This window comes from Perca fluviatilis, unplaced genomic scaffold, assembly GCF_010015445.1.
Source record: "Perca fluviatilis unplaced genomic scaffold, GENO_Pfluv_1.0 PFLUV_unplaced_scaf_2, whole genome shotgun sequence".
In the NCBI taxonomy this organism is placed as follows: Eukaryota; Metazoa; Chordata; class Actinopteri; order Perciformes; family Percidae; genus Perca; species Perca fluviatilis.
In genome coordinates, this window is record NW_024375613.1 from 120,709 (window position 1) to 140,900 (window position 20,192).

At 39.0% G+C, this 20,192-nt stretch overlaps 1 pseudogene and 1 gene segment (V, D, J or C); both read right to left on the reverse strand.

Moving 5' to 3' along the window:
• Window positions 1-12,566: 12,566 nt before the first annotated feature.
• LOC120555150 lies at window positions 12,567-13,354 on the reverse strand (annotated as a pseudogene).
• A 2,677-nt stretch (window positions 13,355-16,031) lies between these two features.
• On the reverse strand, window positions 16,032-17,016 carry LOC120555092. The segment is given in 2 exon segments: window positions 16,032-16,363; window positions 16,470-17,016. Coding segments are annotated over 2 exon segments (423 nt in total).
• Window positions 17,017-20,192: the final 3,176 nt, after the last annotated feature.

Here is a 20,192-nt window from a genome sequence, read left to right on the forward strand (position 1 = left end):
ACATCATGCAAACGTTCTTAATGAGAATTTATGCTTTTCTATCTGCATTGGCAGACAAAAACTCATGATAGACCTCTTCAAATTATAGCACAGGGCCTCTTGAAATTATATATATATATATATATATATATATATATAGAGAGAGAGAGAGAGAGAGAGAGCGTTTTGTGATTCATTAGGAGTATATAGTTTTATTGTATTAATAAATGGCACTTTGTTGAAGTATTTAATGTGTCAACTCTCACTGATTCTTGCTTACTCATTACATGGTGTTAGTAGTTTTAAGGAGTAGGAGTTGGTATACAGCAGAGAGGAGCTTTTCCAAACTCAACTTGATCAAGTCCTACCTGAGGTCACGTCCCAGGAACGGCTCACTGGCCTCGCCGTCGTCATTATCAATCATTCAATAGGGGAGCAGATTTCATACGATGACATCATTGATGATTTTGCATCAAGGAAGGCCAGAAAGGTCCGGTTTTAGTTTTAGCTTGTGTTTTCTGTTCTTAGTGCTATAGTGTAATAATGAGATTCTTTCTGGTGTGTCTTCACATTTGTGTGAAGAAGGATTTGTGCTATTTAGAATATTTATTCTATATTGTGTTCATTGTCTTTTGTCAATGTTGGAGGTAGAGATTGTGCACCTTAAAAAGTGTTTCCTGTTCTAATTGCAATAGTTAAATACCTGGATTCTCTTAAGTGTGCTTTTCAAATGTTCTAATGAAGGATTTGTTCAGTTGAGAAATCTTGTCTTTTACTTATGTTGTTCTAAAAAAAAAAATTGTGTGTGTGTGTGTGGGGGGGTGCTCGAAGGGGGTCTCGCCCGGGGCATCATTCAATGTAGAACCACCCCTGGTATAGGAACCAGAAAAAATGCTTTGATTTCTGATACCATTATGGCCTATAAGAAAGAAAACTAACAGTATTATAATGTTAATCAAATGTAATCTGCAAACAAACAGATTTTATGGTTGTGGACTCTGAACATATGCTTGATACTGATGCTTGTATTAATCCATTCAGCTGAGGGATCAGTGAAAAATATGAAGAGATAGAGGACATTGATGTTTTGTACATGATTGTATTAAGAAATGTATTTAAGTAAATGTATCTTAACAGATGGTGTAATGTGTCATGCATTTTACAGGTTGTGTGTGTGTGTGTGTGTGTGTGTGTGTGTGTGTGTGTGTGTGTCCTCAGTGTAGTGTATCAGTCTCTGCAGTAGCTTCCAGCTGCAGCAGTCAGTTCAGTTTCTGTTCAGTCTGACTGAGGGAGGTTTTTGTACGACGCTTTTTCACTGTGTGAACACATACTGGCTGTTGATTTCATGAACACTCTGACAGTAGTAAACTGCTGCATCTTCAGTCTGGACTCCACTGATGGTCAGAGTGAAGTCAGAGTTTGATCCACTGCCTGTAAAACGATCTGGAATCCCTGATTGTCGAGTGCTAGCACAGTAAATGAGCAGTTTAGGAGTTTCTCCATCTCTCTGTTGGTACCAGGCTAACCAGCTCCCAAAATAAACTCTCTGACTGGTCCTACAGCTGATGGAGACGGAGCCTCCCAGAGCAGAGCTCACTGCTCCAGGCTGAGTCACTGTGACCTGGCCTCTGGACTCTGAGGATACAGAAACAAAAACATAAAGCAGCGCAGGGTCGCGTTTAGTCGGTTTCATTTCAGAGGGACGGATGTTGATAGAGGAGAGGAGTTTGATTCTCTGGACTTTACCTGTGAAGCAGCAGCAGAGGAGAGTCCAGATGAGGACGGAGATCAAAGTCATTTTTTGATGAGGAGGATTTCTGTGTCTTCTGTTGTCATGAAGGACAGCTGTCAGTCATCCAGTGTTCAACTCTCAGGACTATAAACTCTCCCAGAGCACTGGAGCATGGTGCTGCTGATGCAAAGTGGCTCTCTATGGAAATGCTCTGACTGACTCCAACAGGGACTTGGATTACTCTGATGATGCTGTTCATCAATGGATCAATCACTTTATCAGAGTATAGTAAATGTTAGATTTAGGGTCCCGCGGACCTACTGGAACATTTAGAAGAAGTCTTTTATTCCCTATGCCATACAGCCATTGAACACAGAATTACTCATCAGGGAACACTTATTATTTTATAAGATTTACTTTGTTGTATTATTCATAGAATTTATCTGCGCTACCTACCTGTTCACTATTGTATATGGTATTCTGTATATTCTGTATGTTTTTAATGTGTGCTGTGTTATGTGCATTATGTTTACCTTTTCTGTACTTTGGGAGAAGCCAAAGACATATTTCCACTGAGGTGTGGACAATAAACTCAATCTAATCGTAATGTGTTCGTTCTATCTGTAAATTAATTGCAGGAGAAGAAACATGCATTAAGGAAATCTGCAGCACTGTGTTATTGTCAGTTTTTTTTATCTGACAAGATTTTACAAACAGCCTCATTTTGGTGAGTTTGTTTGTGTCAAAGTCAGAGAGCCGTGTCTCTCTACAGTGAGAGGTTTTTGTACGGCGGCTCAATGACTTTGTATCACTGTGGAGGACTTTTGGTGGAGGAACCAGACTGAATGTTGGAAGTAAGTTTCTGCACAAATACTAAAACATTATGTTGTAGATATTGTAAAGTAATGTTTTAAATTTAGTTTAAAGTTGAGGAAATATATTTTTATTTACTTTTAGTATTCATGTTTTTATTTCTCCTCCTTTATCGTGGAGACTAACTCAGAGCAGCTTCACTAAACATTTCTTTACACATTTCTGTCAAACTGAAATTTAAATGACTTGAAGTGTGGAAAAGATAAAACTGAAAACCTGTTCTACAAGATTCATTTTTAATTTTCCACATCAATGATAACTGTTTAAAGCAAATGAAGATTCGAATATTCAAACAATTGAACAGAGCAAAGATAAAGATCGGTATTTGAAAATGTGCAACATCTCTTTACTGTGTCATGTATTGTTTCAAAGTTTGAAAACTATTTGAACAGTTTGGTAATGATGATCGAAATCCACATGAAGAACATTTGATGTTGTCAGCTCATTTTCTGGATTTGTTTCTATTACACTAAATACTTTAAAGTAATGTATAGTTAGGTTGGTGATGATTTTGATTTAGAGGTTTAAAGATTTGTCCAAAAGTTGACATTTTATTTCCAGTGTATAGTTTGATATATATCAGCTCATTGTGTAGATGATTCTCTCTGTGCTGATTTACATGAGAGGCTTCTTAAAGGGAAGTGAAACAATGTGTGAGTGAGTGACTGGTGGAGCAGAAAAACCATCTGACAGAAACTCCTTAAAGGAGAAAACCAACTCTCACACAGTCAAGGTGTCCAAGTGTCTGCTGGTTTGATTGACAGCTGTGTGGTCCCTGTCCTCTAAGCTGATTGGTGTCTCCTAGGTGATGTCCGTCCCACCCTGACGGTGCTGCCCCCCTCCAGTGATGAGCTGCTGCAGGGGAAGGCCACGCTCATGTGCCTGGCCAACAAGGGCTTCCCCCTCAGACTGGAGTCTGGCCTGGAAGGTGGGCGGCAGCAGCAGCAGCAGCAGCTGGGAGGAGAGCAGCGAGCCCGGGTGCTGGGGAAGGACGGCAAATACAGCTGGAGCAGCACCCTGAGGCTCCCTTTAAAGACCAGTGGGAGAAGGTGGGCTCTGTGACCTGTGAGGCCACCCAGGGCTCCCAGACTCCGCTCTCAGAGACACTGAGGAGAGACCAGTGTGACTGATCTCAGTCTGTCTCTCTCTCTCTCTCTCTCTCTCTCTCTCTCTCTCTCTCTCTCTCTCTCTCTCTCTCTCACTGTCTAATTACATGTTTCATTGATAGTTGTGTAGCTTGTTGTACTTTTGATGATGTCATCACAATAAATCCCTTTTCATCAAATCAGTTGTTTTCATGTCTGTTATTGTAAAAGGAACCGCAGACAGGGGCTCACCCAGTTCTCATGGAATATTTGACCTTTTAAGCCGGCGTGGACAAGAAGTCTCACACAAATGCTCAGAGGAATATGAATTTGAAAATTAAAAAAAAAAATTAAAAACCATCTGCTGAGGAAGATCATGTGATATGATTGGAAGCTCAACAACAGCTAATGGATGGACGTTGTGAAGAGATTATTTTGCTGTTTCCAAAGTCAAGAATTAACTTTTGGTCTCAGTGTATTTGTTGGGTTTTTGAGTTGCATGTAGAGAAAATATTTTTGCATATACTTCATATAGATGCAGGCATATGATTTCTGTATTACTATGTTTATAATTACCAAGTTGGCTCCTCTTGATTCTTTCCTACAAATGTATCATCGTTTAAAACGTTAAAAAATGTATTATAATGGCTTTAACTGCCATCCCACAATGTGACACAAGGTACACTTCATATTTTTAGCAACATTGGAACACTTTGATCTTGTTGAATTAATGTTTAAACTTTTTGTCTTGTTTGTGTTTCTGTGTTTTATATATTTCATACTGATATGGACCATGGTTATTATAGTTTAGTTTATTTTTATTTCGTTTTGACTTTTTGTTTTCAAATTCAGTTTAGTTTTAATTAGTTTTTAAAGAGGGTTTGCTAGTGTAGTTTTTGAAAATGCTTAGTTTTAGTTTAGTTTTTATTCGTTTTAGTCTTTTTTTTAGTAATATGGGTTATGTGTTAGGGGCAAGATTCAAAAAGGTCAGAAAAAAGTATTGTGTAATAATAACTCAAAAAAAACATACCATTTTAGAAATATGTATTCACAATGTATTCACAGTGTTGGGAAGGATACTTTCAAAACGTGTTCGTTACAGAATACAGAATACATGCCCACAAATGTAATTTGTAGCGAGTATTCCGTTACGTTACTCAATCTGAGTAACGTATTCTGAATACTTGGATTACTTCAGGATTACTTCCACATTGAATTGCGTTTTATAAGTGTAGGAATGCAGCTATCACATCCAGCTTACTAAACAGGCCTATAATGGTGTGTTCTTTTTATTCCAACTAGCTGAATGTGTACCTGAACAAGCAGATAGATTATTGTATTGGTAGTCCCGAACTGCATACTACAAAAATCTAACCGCAGTCTTGCTACCACAAGCTAATTTTAGCTAACGTTAGCTAGCATGTCAAACATGCTAGTCAGTCTTTAAACGGCTCTGGAGCTAGTAAATCAGCACCTAGGAGAATGTAAAGTCACACGTCAATGTTAAAATAGCAAGGTGATCAGTAAAACTACAGCAGACGACTACTCTTGGCTAATTAAAAAATAACTTACTTTAAGATGCTTCTTCAGGTTGGAGGTGGAGTAATTTGGACGCTGAAAGGAGGTTGGTTGCTGGCAAGCAGAGTTTGCACTGCACAGTTATATTTCATTCTCCCGGTTCGTTCTTTAATGTGAAATGCTGTTTGAATTTCCAAGATAGAAACTTATTCCTGCCCTGGCTCTGTCGTGCCGGTTCCGACTCCATTGTGACTGATCACGCAAATAGCTATTTTTTTCTATTTCATATCGGGGCTTGTGGAAAATGCATTAAGTTGCCTTAATTTATTCAGAGTGAATAAACTCGTGAAACAGAGAAGTATCGTCATGTAATCCATTGATTTTAACAATGTAACTGTATTCTAAATACCAACTATTTAAATTGTAACTGTAACGGAATACAGTTACTCATAATTTGTATTCTGAATCATGCGCGCCGTTACATGTATTCCGTTACTCCCCAACACTGTGTATTCAACAATAACACTGGCACATTAAATGTACATATGATGATGAGCACAAATGTGTAAACAGTCTACACAAGACGCCGCAGTAAGTGCAGAATGTGTTAGTAACGTGTGCCAGGAAAAAAACCTAAATAGCCAACAGACTAGAGAAGACAGACATGAACAGCTGTTTTGAACTTTGGTTTGAGTAAAGTTGCAAACTTTTTGAAGTCAATCAACTCACACAGTTGTGTAGACATCCCAGTATCAACACACATATTGCAGTATTTTTCGATTGCTAAACGACAGTGGGCACAACTGGAGTCACATGTGCTCTAACCACAGTCTGCACTACCAACAGTCACCTGAGCTAAACAGTTCACATCACCCTTAACACACATCTCAGAACAGGCTCAGTGCAGCCACACACTCAGAACAATACTCACTGAGATAACACACACACACACACACACACACACACACACTGTCACTCAGAACACACTGAGAGTAAAAACACTAGCATCAAACACCAATACACAAATTACAAACTTTCTCATCTTTACAGTTTGAACAATTTGAGTGACTTGACACTACTCAATACTTTATTTAAGGTAAAGATATAGATTGTATAATATACCAATTTTTACATACGGTAAACAAGAAGGAATGAAAATCAGCAGTTTGCTTCAATATAGTAATTTGGCTCTGGTAATTTATGGAATTACTGGAGAAAAAAACTAAAAGGTACATATGTAACAGTACCAAAGAATAGTGTGACTAATCCTGCCTCTCTCCAGCATCATGTGGCAAGTTTTCTTCATCACATTGGATGTCTGCATCATCTCTAAATACAAATGAATGTGGTGTTTCTATTGCTTTCACCTCCATTACTTTCTGAAAAACAGTAAGAATGCAGTTTTACTATTGTAAAGATATAGTGTTTTTCACTTTTTTTTATAGCTGTGTACATAACCTCAGACATCTTACCTGGACATGTTGGTATCTTTGCTCTTTTACCTGTTTCTCTCAAACGGTACAGTGTATAACTGTTTCATTCTTATTTGGTGTTTGTATACAAAAAAAGGCTTTCTGATCTTTCTCTGTATAAATACCATATATGTTCACTAACTAGTCTAAAACAAGACACCTGCTTAGGCTTTCAGCTGAAATTCCAATCAGCAGTGTTTGATAGGCACCAGACTGAAATCTATTCTGTTTTGAATGTGTGGTTAACAGTTTTGACAGTAGTGTGTTAGCATTTGAACAAAGTGCTGTAAATCTACAGTGCTTAAAGTCAGGGGATAAGTGTGTAGAGTTTTGAAAACTGTGTTCAAGCGATGAAAAACGAACTAGAGTTTGGTCCACATGAACTGCTGCTGTGCAGACTGGAGGTAGAGTTTTGCACATGTGACTCCAGTTGTGCCCACTGTCGTTTAGCAATCGAAAAAAAACTATAACCCACGCTTCCTCACACTTTTAGTGATCCTGCGTATTTCCTAACCAGCAGCTATCGGGTCGCTGGTGAAAGCCCTCCTGTGGTGCTCTCTGTCCTGCTGTTGTCTCCGTCATGCTGCCTGGCCATACGTCCCTACCAGTAACGTTACCGGGGTTAGCTTCTGTTTCGGGGAAAGGGGGCTTTGCGTTGTCCTTGCCCTGTCACATAGATATACACTAGATGTCGCCTTGTGTGTGTGTATATATCTATGGCCCTGTCACTGCTTGTTAAGGTAAGCTAGGTTAGCCTCCTTGTGTGCCCTTCTCAAATGTACTTTCAAATTCGTGGGATTTCTCCCTTTAATAAATTGTCCACTTATTTTATCACCTTCCACTGCAAGGCACTTGCTTTTATCTGACACAGTCATGATCAAATAGGACTCTGCCGCTTTCTTCTGAGGTTCGGTACCGCCATCATGCCCGGCGAGGGGCACGGACATGTTGTGTTCAATTTGACGTGGAATGTCGGAATTACTGCGTTCCCAGTCGGAAACTATATGTCTACGGCACAGACTGAATAAAACAGGTCTATGGTTGGAAATGTCAACTCTGAAAGATATATAACGTTATTTGCTCTGTGAAAGATATTGACAAAGATGAAAACTAAGGACATTTACTCGATTATTTTATTTTAGTTAGTTTTGCAAACAGACATTACAGTTTTAGTTTAGTTATCGTTTTTTTTGTAATGCGTTTTTTTATTTCAGTTAACGGCAATGTTTTTCCCACATAGTTTCCGTTATTTCGTTCGTTTTTCGTTAACGATTATGACCTTGATATGGACCTGTGTGTCTGAAATAAAGTTAAAATTGAAAATCGAATACGAACATGAGATTGATGTGATATGAATGGATGGTGTCATCTTGAGTTAGCTGTGTGATTCAGCTGTCTGTGCTCTCTCTGCAGGTGATGGTTAGAGCAACTGGGAACAGCTGAGGATGTTCCCAGTAGCAGGAGGTTATTTAAGTCTGGATGCAGTGCAGCCCTCTCTCTGGCTGACTCTCCACTCTGCTGCAGCTTTGCTCCTCTCCCGTCTGCTTTAGTTCTCTACTCTGCTCCTATCAACCTTTACACACACATATTTACCACTCATGAACATCACACAAACTGACTTTACTAATATCCACAGCCCATATATTAGCTAAAGTTAACCCTCTATTTTGGTTTAATTTGTTAAAATAAATATATTTTGTGAAAGTTGATGATGGTTTGTCTCCCTTTTGTTGAATCAGGTCAAGTGTGTGTGTGTGTGTGTGTGTGTCCTCAGTGAAGTGTATCAGTCTCTGCAGTAGCTTCCAGCTGCAGCAGTCGGTTCAGTTTCTGTTCAGTCTGACTGAGGGAGGTTTTTGTACGACGCTTTTTCACTGTGTGAACACCCACTGGCTGTTGGGAATGTGAAGACTCTGACAGTAGTAAACTGCTGCATCTTCAGTCTGGACTCCACTGATGGTCAGAGTGAAGTCAGAGTTTGATCCACTGCCTGTAAAACGATCTGGAATCCCTGATTGTCGAGTGCTAGCATAGTAAATGAGCCGTTTAGGAGTTTCTCCATCTCTCTGTTGGTACCAGGCTAACTCGTAGGTACCATAAACCCTCTGACTGGTCCTACAGCTGATGGAGACGGAGCCTCCCAGAGCAGAGCTCACTGCTCCAGGCTGAGTCACTGTGTACTGACCGCTGGACTCTGAGGATACAGAGACAAAACATAAAGCAGCGTCCGGTTTAGTCGGCTTCATTTCAGAGGGACGGATGTTGATAGAGGGAGAGGAGTTTGATTCTCTGGACTTTACCTGTGAAGCAGCAGCAGAGGAGAGTCCAGATGAGGACGGAGATCAAAGTCATGTTTTTGATGAGGAGGATTTCTGTGTCTTCTGTTGTCATGAAGGACAGCTGTCAGTCATCCAGTGTTCAACTCTCAGGACTATAAACTCTCCCAGAGCACTGGAGCATGGTGCTGCTGATGCAAAGTGGCTCTCTATGGAAATGCTCTGACTGACTCCAACAGGGACTTGGATTACTCTGATGATGCTGATCATCAATGGATCAATCACTTTATCAGAGCATTGATTAGGATCTTTCAATAACACTTTGACTTCTTGACAAATCTTCCAAAATGTTTGATTTAGACTTCCCAGGACCAGCTGGAACATATAAAAGAAGTCTTTTATTCCCTATGCCAAACAGCTATTGAACACAGAATAACTGCACCAGGGAACACTTGTTATTTTTTAAGATTTGCTCTGTTGTATTTTTTATTGCTGTCACCTTCCCTTTGTACGATTTTTATATTGTATTTTGCATATTCTGTATTTTTTAATGGTGTTCTGTGTTATGTGCATTGTATGAACATTTGCTGTAATCTGGGAAAAGCCAAGGACAAATTTCCACCGAGGTGGACAACAAAATTAATCTAATTTCTTCTGTAATTGAAAACAGATTATATAAACGGACAATATACACTTGATTTGAAATCAATATAAATAAAAAGCATATATTCTGGAAATCTGCAGCACTGTGTTATTGTCAGTTCTCTTTTCATTTGACGAGATTTTACAAACAGCCTCATTTTGGTGAGTTTGTTTGTGTCAAAGTCAGAGAGCCGTGTCTCTCTACAGTGAGAGGTTTTGTGCGGCGGCTCAATGACTTTGTATCACTGTGGTTGACTTTTGGTGGAGGAACCAGACTGAATGTTGGGAGTAAGTCAAACTTTTAAAAAACTTTTTATTTCAGGAGCTATTTTTCTTCCTTTTACTTTCTGCACTGTTAACTTTCCTTTTTTGTGAAATATTAATCCATCATTTTTAAAGAAATATATCACTGTAAGAGGCAAAAGATTGCTTTTGAAATAGTAAAACAAAAGTTCATCGCAAAGAAAATGAAATATTGAGTCAGAGGATAAATCATTATTTCCAACTTTAATGGTAAAGTAGCATCTTGAGGGCTTGTAGGTTTAGTTCAGTCTGACAAAGTCAGAGAGCCGTGTCTCTCTACAGTGAGAGGTTTTTGTGCGCGCTCAATGACTTTGTATCACTGTAATTACACGTTCGTTGGAGGAACCAGACTGAATGTTGGAAGTAAGTTTCTGCACAAATACTAAAAACTATACTGTAAATATTGTAAAGTAATGTTTTAAATTCTGTTTACAGTTGATAAATCATACATGTATTCATGTTTTTATTTCTCCTCCTTTATCGTGGAGACTAACTCAGAGCAGCTTCACTAAACATTTCTTTACACATTTCTGTCAAACTGAAATTTAAATGACTTGAAGTGTGGAAAAGATAAAACTGAAAAACTGTTCTACAAGATTCATTTTTAATTTTCCACATCAATGATAACTGTTTAAAGCAAATGAAGATTTGAATATTCAAACAATTGAACAGAGCAAAGATAAAGATCGGTATTTGAAAATGTGCAACATCTCTTTACTGTGTCATGTATTGTTTCAAAGTTTGAAAACTATTTGAACAGTTTGGTAATGATGATCGAAATCCACATGAAGAACATTTGATGTTGTCAGCTCATTTTCTGGATTTGTTTCTATTACACTAAATACTTTAAAGTAATGTATAGTTAGGTTGGTGATGATTTTCATTTAGAGGTTTAAAGATTTGTCCAAAAGTTGACATTTTATTTCCAGTGTATAGTTTGATATATATCAGCTCATTGTGTAGATGATTCTCTCTGTGCTGATTTACATGAGAGGCTTCTTAAAGGGAAGTGAAACAATGTGTGAGTGAGTGACTGGTGGAGCAGAAAAACCATCTGACAGAAACTCCTTAAAGGAGAAAACCAACTCTCACACAGTCAAGGTGTCCAAGTGTCTGCTGGTTTGATTGACAGCTGTGTGGTCCCTGTCCTCTAAGCTGATTGGTGTCTCCTAGGTGATGTCCGTCCCACCCTGGCGGTGCTGCCCCCTCCAGTGATGAGCTGCTGCAGGGGAAGGCCACGCTCATGTGCCTGGCCAACAAGGGCTTCCCCCTCAGACTGGAGTCTGGCCTGGAAGGTGGGACGGCAGCAGCAGCGCAGCAGCTGGGAGGAGAGCAGGAGCCCGGGGTGCTGGGGAAGGACGGCAAATACAGCTGGAGCAGCACCCTGAGGCTCCCTAAAGACCAGTGGGAGAAGGTGGGCTCTGTGACCTGTGAGGCCACCCAGGGCTCCCAGACTCCGCTCTCAGAGACACTGAGGAGAGACCAGTGTTCCCAGTCCTGACCTGACTCACTGGGACTCTGCTACTGGTTTCACTCTGATACTGATCTCAGTCTGCTCTCTGCTACTCTCTCTCTCTCTCTCTCTCTCTCTCTCTCTCTCTCTCTCTGTTTATCTCTTTCCCTCACTCACTGTCTTACATGTTTCATTGATAAAGTGTGTTGCGTGTTTTAATTTTGATTATTTTAACACAATAAAGTACTTTTCATCAAATCGGTTGTTTCCATGTCTGTTATTGTAAAAAAAATGAAACAGATATATCTGTCTTAATAGTTCCATAAATCTAGAAATGTTAAACTCAATTGAGTTTAACGTAAAACTGCCTGGACATATCTAGAGAAAGAAACTATAAGGTAATATAATAGCATGTTTAATATATTTTAAAAACACAAAAGTAATCAGAGAATCGTTAATGTGACCCAGACAAGATAGAAGTAAATCCATCATTTATGTGACTTCAGAAACTGTTTCATTGGAGTAATTTTAAATTTGGTTTCGTAGGAAAGCTGATTATTTCAATATTTAGTAATATATATATATATATACATAATATATAGGAAAATTCTTATATACTATGTATCTCCTAAATGAAGTGTTTACTATGATGAATTGTTTTTAGATGTGTCTATAGACTACTATAACTCTCATGTTGAAAGCTTTTTAGAAATGTCCAGAAAATATAAAGAATCTTAGTAAACTACGTTTAAGAAGAATTTATTGTAATTATATTGTGAAGTAGAACATGATCATCATCTTATATCTGAGTTTGTCTCAGGGTCAGATCATTAGGTTTTTAATAATCTATGTGAAGATTTTGGAAAACAAATAATTGTAGTGTTTTACTCTGTACTGAATTGTGCTGAGTCATAGTTGTCAAGATGATCTAATTAACTACAACACACTCAGAATGTCTGAGTGATAAATTGCATAGTGTCATTGACATTTAAGTTTAATAAAATGCATCAAGTAGACTGGGTTTGACTATATCAAGTTTCTGGCATTTTCAAAGCAACATAAAAAGTACAAATAAAGCATTTATTAGCTATTTTTTACCTAAATCTAAATTGATTTATTATTTGATTTGATACTTAGACTATATTGATGAAAGAGCTGAAATTATACAGTTGTTATTCTGACTTTGAGCAAATTTATATTAACCATCAAACTGCACAAAAATAGTCCTAAAACTATATTTAACAGAAATATACAAAATGTGTTCATGCTGAAAGTGTTATTGTGATCTAACTTATAAATGTATGTTAATAAATCATGTAGTGGTGTAGTTTGTGTGCAGCTGTTGAGTCAGATCAGTTCCTCTCCAGCTGAGGAGGTTTTTGTACGACGTTGTATCACTGTGTGAACGGGAAGCTGTAACACTGCTGACAATAATAATCTCCTGCATCTTCAGTCTGAACTCCACTGATGGTCAGAGTGAAGTCAGTTCCAGATCCACTTCCACTGAAACGACGCGAGAACTCCAGTGTGACGACTTGTAGCAACATAAATCAAAAGTTTAGGAGATTCTCCAGGTTTCTGAAGGTACCAGTTTAGGCAAGTACCAGCACTAGAACTGGCTTTACATCTGATAGAGACAGACTGTCCTGGAGCAACAGACTGAGATCCAGGAGACTGAGTCAGGATGATTTCTCCTGATGAACCTGGAAAACATGAAAAAGAGCAGAAGGGTTATTGAGACAAATCCAGCTTGGAGAAAGACGATCAACATCCAAACAGAAGAGTCTCATTTCTTTAACATGGAGAAGAGATGGAAGAAGGTAAATGCTGCTTGTTCCAGTCTTTCTCCATCATAGCAGAACATCATTGAGGTGAACCTGGTTGCATGCTGAAGCAAAGTTTTCAGAAGAGAGTCTCACCCTGAACAAGGAGCCCCAGGGTGGCCAGCAGTAGAATCAGTGACATCATCATCGTGCTGCCGGCGTGTCAGTGTCTCTGAAAGTCCTGGACAGTCACTGATCACCACTGGCCTCTTAACGGCTGGGAGCAGAGAGGCAGGACACATATGCAAACACACAGAGTCAGTGAACTGTAGCTGTCCTCAACATGTCATGCTGTTTCCCCCTCAGTGCTGAGAGCATGGACCTACATATTTACATATTCACATGGAGAGGATATTGAAAAGTCTGGTAGTAAACTGATCCAGTGACTTGTGAACAGTTTTCTTCTGTTTTTCCAGTTTGGTAATATGGTGTTTTTATGATAATGATTAGTGATATTAATATTAATGCAGGTTTGACATGTTTGGGTGTTTGTAATGTGAAGATTTCACCAAGTAAAGCAGCGATGAGTCTGAGGCCAGTGTTGTAGTTCTCAACATTGGTCTTGGTCTCGGACCACTCTTTGAAGCTCTTGTCTCTGAATCGACTGCATTTTTACTCGGTGTTGTCTCCTCTCAGATAAAGAGGACTTGGGATTTTATTTTAAGACCAGTCAAAACCACAACTGCCTTATGATTATTTTATCAAGGCATTTCTCATGATACACTTATGGCAATGACAGAGGTGATTGAAGAAGCATCTTAATTTGTTTTCTGTTGGTGTTTTTTTTACAGGGATGTGGATATTTCAGATCAATTTGAGGAGTGCCTGTGTTTAACATTTTCCACATTTTATCATGTCATGCAGTGTGGGACTCACACTGGTCTGGACTTGGTCTTGTCTTGATCTCGATACAATCTGGTCTTGGTCTCGATACAATCTGGTCTTGGTGATGACAGTGGCGTTTTCTGGCACCGGCGAACCAGGCAGCCGCCCGGGGCGGTATTTTTTCATGACACATGGGGGGCAGCACGAGCACTTGAAAAAAAAAATCCTCTGCTCCACGAAGCAGTTTTCTATTACCTATCATTTCACTGTGTGGGGAATTGGCAGATTGCCCCCCCCTCCAGCAGCTGCAGGGGCGCCCCGCTTGCTGGAGGTGCTGTGTACAGAAGCTGTGTGTGAGAAGGGGGAAAAAGGAGGGGCACGCGGTGGACAGTTCACCTCTGGGTCACCCAAATGGAACGGTCGGACAAAGGCGGGGGTCGGGGACTCACTGTATCGTCACAAACGCTGATGGAATTAGTGGGCTAAAGTCAGTCACACCTCGACTTTCTTCCAAATAACGTACATTTGATTCATAATATTATAAATACAGGCCTATAGTTCCTGCACATCTTAGTTTTTCTGAATTGTGTGAAATGGCTAATAAAAATAGATAATACAAAACGATTATGTGGTCACCTGTCACCAAGGTAAACTGGTTTAGTCTGGACTTCTGGTCGGTAGTGACAGTGTTGGGGGATGGGAAATGTGTTGATTGTCGAGTCAGTGCCAAATCAACACATCAGGTGCCCAATTTAGAAAAAAGAAAGAAGAAGAGGAGAAACAAGCAAAAGATAAAGGTATGCAACTATGTTCTCTCTCTCTGTATGATTATTACGGTATCCATGTCATGAAAGAAGGGCTAAGGTTAATTGGTGGGTAACTCTTTCCTTTGTTAGCCTTTTGCTATGTTGCTTGCTATGCTTGTACAACAATAATTCGGTTTTAACTCAACAAACACGAAATTTGTAATTTCACCATAATATTGTGCTTTGCAACAAAACTGTTACAAGTTCAGTTATTATTTCTTTCCATCATTTGGGTTAACATTAGGTCCTCTCATTAACCAACGGAATTTTCAAATCTGTAGGAAGTTTCAAAGGCGAACATTTGCTATTTGCTACAACAGTAACCAAGGAGCTAATGGTTCCTCCCTAAAACTTAGATTAATATAGCATGTAACGACAGACATTTAGCATAAGGGAATGTTTATTTAACCCTACTATTATGTTTGGGGTCAATTTGACCCCAGGCTGTTTCTGCGGTATACAACAGCACCACCTATTCATTAAAAATCTGAATGACCTTAATGTCCATCCCTCATTATTAGGTGGTACCACTGGTTTCTACCGAATGGTAAACAGCAGTCAGTGTTAATGGTACTCTCTCAAGGTGGAGAACTTGAAGCACCGGAGCCCCCCCAGGGTTGGGTCAGTTCACCTGTCCTTTTTACCCTTTACACAGATGAGTATAGAAGCTATAATCCCAACAACTATATCATTACATGTTCTGATGATACTGCCATCCTAGCTTTAATAAAAAGGACAGTGATCTATCTAACTACCTTTCAGAGATTCAAAGGTTTGTAAAATGGTGTGATGACAAACACCTTTTTCTGAATGTTAAAAAACTGAGGAGATGTTGTAAATAGATGTAAATATTAATTTGTCCCTCGTCAATAAAGCTTTTAAATAGCAGATAAACTAATGTCTAGGTCAAGAAGGACTGGGAGGATCTCTTTGGTTTTACTACAATTAAATGATTTACTAAAGGGATTAGTGTCTTAGGAACCTTGCTGTGTTTGTTCGATAACATCTATGGATGTTTTTCACACACATTGTGGGCCAAAAAGTTTATCTTATCTTATAGTCTCACTGTGTGTGTGTGTGTGTGTGTGTGTGTGTGTGTGTGTGTGTGTGTGTGTGTGTGTGTGTGTGTGTGTGTGTGTGTGTGTGTCCTCAGTGAAGTGTATCAGTCTCTGCAGTAGCTTCCAGCTGCAGCAGTCAGTTCAGTTTCTGTTCAGTCTGACTGAGGGGAGTTTTTTTACGACGCTTTTTCACTGTGTGAACACATTCTGACTGTTGATATAGTGATACCTCTGACAGTAGTAAACTGCTGCATCTTCAGTCTGGACTCCACTGATGGTCAGAGTGAAGTCAGAGTTTGATCCACTGCCTGTAAAACGATCTGGAATCCCTGATTGTCGAGTTCTTGAATAGTAAAGGAGCTTAGGAGTTTCTCCATCTCTCTGTTGGTACCAGGATAGACCTTTGGTGCCGTCGCTCCAAACATAAATATTCTGACTGGTCCTACAGCTGATGGAGACGGAGCCTCCCAGAGCAGAGCTCACTGCTCCAGGCTGAGTCACTGTGACCTGGCCTCTGGACTCTGAGGATACAGAGACAAAAACATAAAAGCAAGCCACGGTTTAGTCGGCTTCATTTCAGACGGGGGATGTTGATAGAGGAGAGGAGTTTGATTCTCTGGACTTTACCTGTGAAGCAGCAGCAGAGGAGAGTCCAGATGAGGACGGAGATCAAAGTCATGTTTTTGATGAGGAGGATTTCTGTGTCTTCTGTTGTCATGAAGGACAGCTGTCAGTCATCCAGTGTTCAACTCTCAGGACTATAAACTCTCCCAGAGCACTGGAGCATGGTGCTGCTGATGCAAAGTGGCTCTCTATGGAAATGCTCTGACTGACTCCAACAGGGACTTGGATTACTCTGATGATGCTGTTCATCAATGGATCAATCACTTTATCAGAGTATAGTAAATGTTAGATTTAGGGTCCCATGGACCTGCTGGAACATTTACAAGAAGTATTTCATTCCCTATGCCATACAGCCATTGAACACAGAATTACTCCATCAGGGAACACTTGTTATTTTATAAGATTTGCTTTCTTGTATTATTTATAGAACATATCTGCTGATACCTGCCCATTTACACTATTGTATATTGTATTCTGTATATTCCTTATGTTTTTAATGGTGTGCTGTGTTATGTGCATTGTATTTACCTTTGCTGTACTTTGGGAGAAGCTAAGAGATAAATTTTCACTGACGTGAACAATAAAGTCAATCCAATCTAATGTCTTGTCTTTTTTAAATTAATTGCAAGAGAAGAAATTACATACATTTAACATATACACCAAAAACATGGATTAAGGAAAGCTGCAGCACTGTGTTATTGTCAGTTCTCTTTTCATTTGACGAGATTTTACAAACAGCCTCATTTTGGTGAGTTTGTTTGTGTCAAAGTCAGAGAGGCGGTCTCTCTACAGTGAGAGAGGTTTTTTGTGCGCGGCTCAATGACTTTGTATCACTGTGGTGGACTTTTGGTGGAGGAACCAGACTGAATGTTGGAAGTAAGTCAAACTTTTAAACTTTTTTATTTTAGGAGCTATTTTTCTTCCTTTACTTTCTGCACTCTTAACTTTCCATAATTGTTAAAAATGTATTCATAATTTTTAAAGAAATATTTTGCTCTAAAAGGCAAATGTTTGCTGTTGAAATAGAAAATGTAAAAGTTAATTGTAAGAAAATGAAATATTGAGTCAGATGATAAATCATTATTTCCAGCTTTAATGGTAAAGTAGCATCTTGAGGGGCTTGTAGGTTTAGTTCAGTCTGACAAAGTCAGAGAGCCGTGTCTCTCTACAGTGAGAGGTTTTTATGCAGTGGCTCAATGACTTTGTATCACTGTAGGCTACATTGGTTGGAGGAACCAGACTGAATGTTGGAGTAAGTTTCTGCACAAATACTAAAAACTATACTGTAAATATTGTAAAGTAATGTTTTAAATTCTGTGTACAGTTGATAAAATATATATGTATTCATGTTTTTATTTCTCCTCCTTTATCGTGGAGACTAACTCAGAGCAGCTTCACTAAACATTTCTTTACACATTTCTGTCAAACTGAAATTTAAATGACTTGAAGTGTGGAAAAGATCAAACTGAAAATCTGTTCTACAAGATTCATTTTTAATTTTCCACATAACTGTTTAAAGGCAAATGAAGATTCAAATATTCAAACAATTGAACAGAGCAAAGATAAAGATCGGTATTTGAAAATGTGCAACATCTCTTTACTGTGTCATGTATTGTTTCCAAAGTTTGAAAACTATTTGAACAGTTTGGTAATGATGATCCGAAATCCACATGAAGAACATTTGATGTTGTCAGCTCATTTTCTGGATTTGTTTCTATTACACTAAATACTTTAAAGTAATGTATAGTTATGTTAGTGATGATTTTTGATTTGGAGGTTTAAAAGTTAGTCAAAAGTTGACATTTTATTTCCAGTGTATAGTTTGATATATATCAGCTCATTGTGTAGATGATTCTCTCTGTGCTGATTTACATGAGAGGCTTCTTAAAGGGAAGTGAAACAATGTGTGAGTGAGTGACTGGTGGAGCAGAAAAACCATCTGACAGAAACTCCTTAAAGGAGAAAACCAACTCTCACACAGTCAAAGGTGTCCAAGTGTCTGCTGGTTGATTGACAGCTGTGTGGTCCCTGTCCTCTAAGCTGATTGGTGTCTCCCAAGGTGATGTCCGTCCCACCCTGGCCCGTTGCTGCCCCCTCCAGTGAGGAGCTGCTGAAGGGGAAGGCCACGCTCATGTGCCTGGCCAACAAGGGCTTCCCCCTCAGACTGGAGTCTGGCCTGGAAGGTGGACGCAGCAGCAGCAGCAGCAGCTGGGAGGAGAGCAGGAGCCCGGGGTGCTGGGGAAGGACGGCAAATACAGCTGGAGCAGCACCCTGAGGCTCCCCTAAAGAGTGGGAGAAGGTGGGCTCTGTGACCTGTGGGAGCCACCCAGGGCTCTCAGACTCCGCTCTCCAGAGACTCTGAGGAGAGACCAGTGTTCCCAGTCCTGACCTGACTCACTGGGACTCTGCTACTGGTTTCACTCTGATACTGGTCTCAGTCTGCTCTCTGCAACTCCCTCTCTCTCTCTCTCTCTCTCTCTCTCTCTCTCTCTCTCTCTCTCTGTTTATCTCTTTCCCTCACTCACTGTCTAATTACATGTTTCATTGATAAAGTGTGTTGCATGTTTCAATTTTGATTTTAACACAATAAAGTACTTTTCATCAAATCAGTTGTTTCCTTGTCTGCTATTGTAAAAGAAACAGATATGTCTGTCTTTAACAGTTCCATAAAATCTAGAAATGTTAAACTCAACTGAGTTTAATGTAAAAACTGCCACCGGAATTTCTCGAGAAAGAAACTATAAGGTAATATAATAGCATGTTTAATATATTTTGAAAACACAAAACTAATCAAGAGAATCATTAGTGTGTGACCCAGACAAGATAGAAGTACATCCATCATTTTATTCCAAATTCTTTAAAGCGTATGTGACTCAGAAACTGCTTTATTGGAGTAATTTTAAATTTGTTTTTGTAGCAAAGCTGATTATTTCAATAATTTTAGGAAATTCAGATATATTATGCATCTCATAAATGAAGTGTTTACTATATTGAATTTTTTTTTAGATGTGTCTATAGGTATAATGAATCTGGGTAAGCTACAGAGCCTGAGAAGAAATAATTGCACTTGATTTATAAATTAGGATATCATCAGCATATCATATTATAAAAAATATTTTTATCAGCTGTGTGATCTCAAAATATCACATTATATATGCATTTCACTATCAACAAGAGTTCATTAAAACATTTCATGTCTTAAGGTGGGTTGGAAAATAAACTGACTTGAATATGAATTAAATAAATTTCGAATTGTACTTAAACACTGAAATAGAAATAAATATTTGATTCCACACCTAAACAAACTGGTGTTAGCTTTATTAGCTTTTCTTCTTTTCAGATGTCATTTGATCTGATTTTTAAATACAATGTTAACTACACCTTTTCAACAAGATTACCATTATAGCTTACTATAGTATGAGCAGTATTTCCTGACATTTTCCTGTTATATAGACTAGTGAAGTCAGTTCCAGACTGAGTCCCACAAAAAGAATCTGAAAACTCAGACTGACAGGGTTGAGGATTATAAATCAAGAGGTTTTCTCTGTAGCATTTCCATGAGATGATTCTTTTAGAAGAAGTGATGAGATGATGTAATGCAGGTCCCATCTGCTTCAGTGCAGCCTGACAGGGGGTTTAGCTGTGGTGTCCCTACAGCAGGTATGGAGCTGCTGGGGAAAGGGATACTCTGGTCAGCTACCACTGTTACTGCTCTCCTTGACAAAG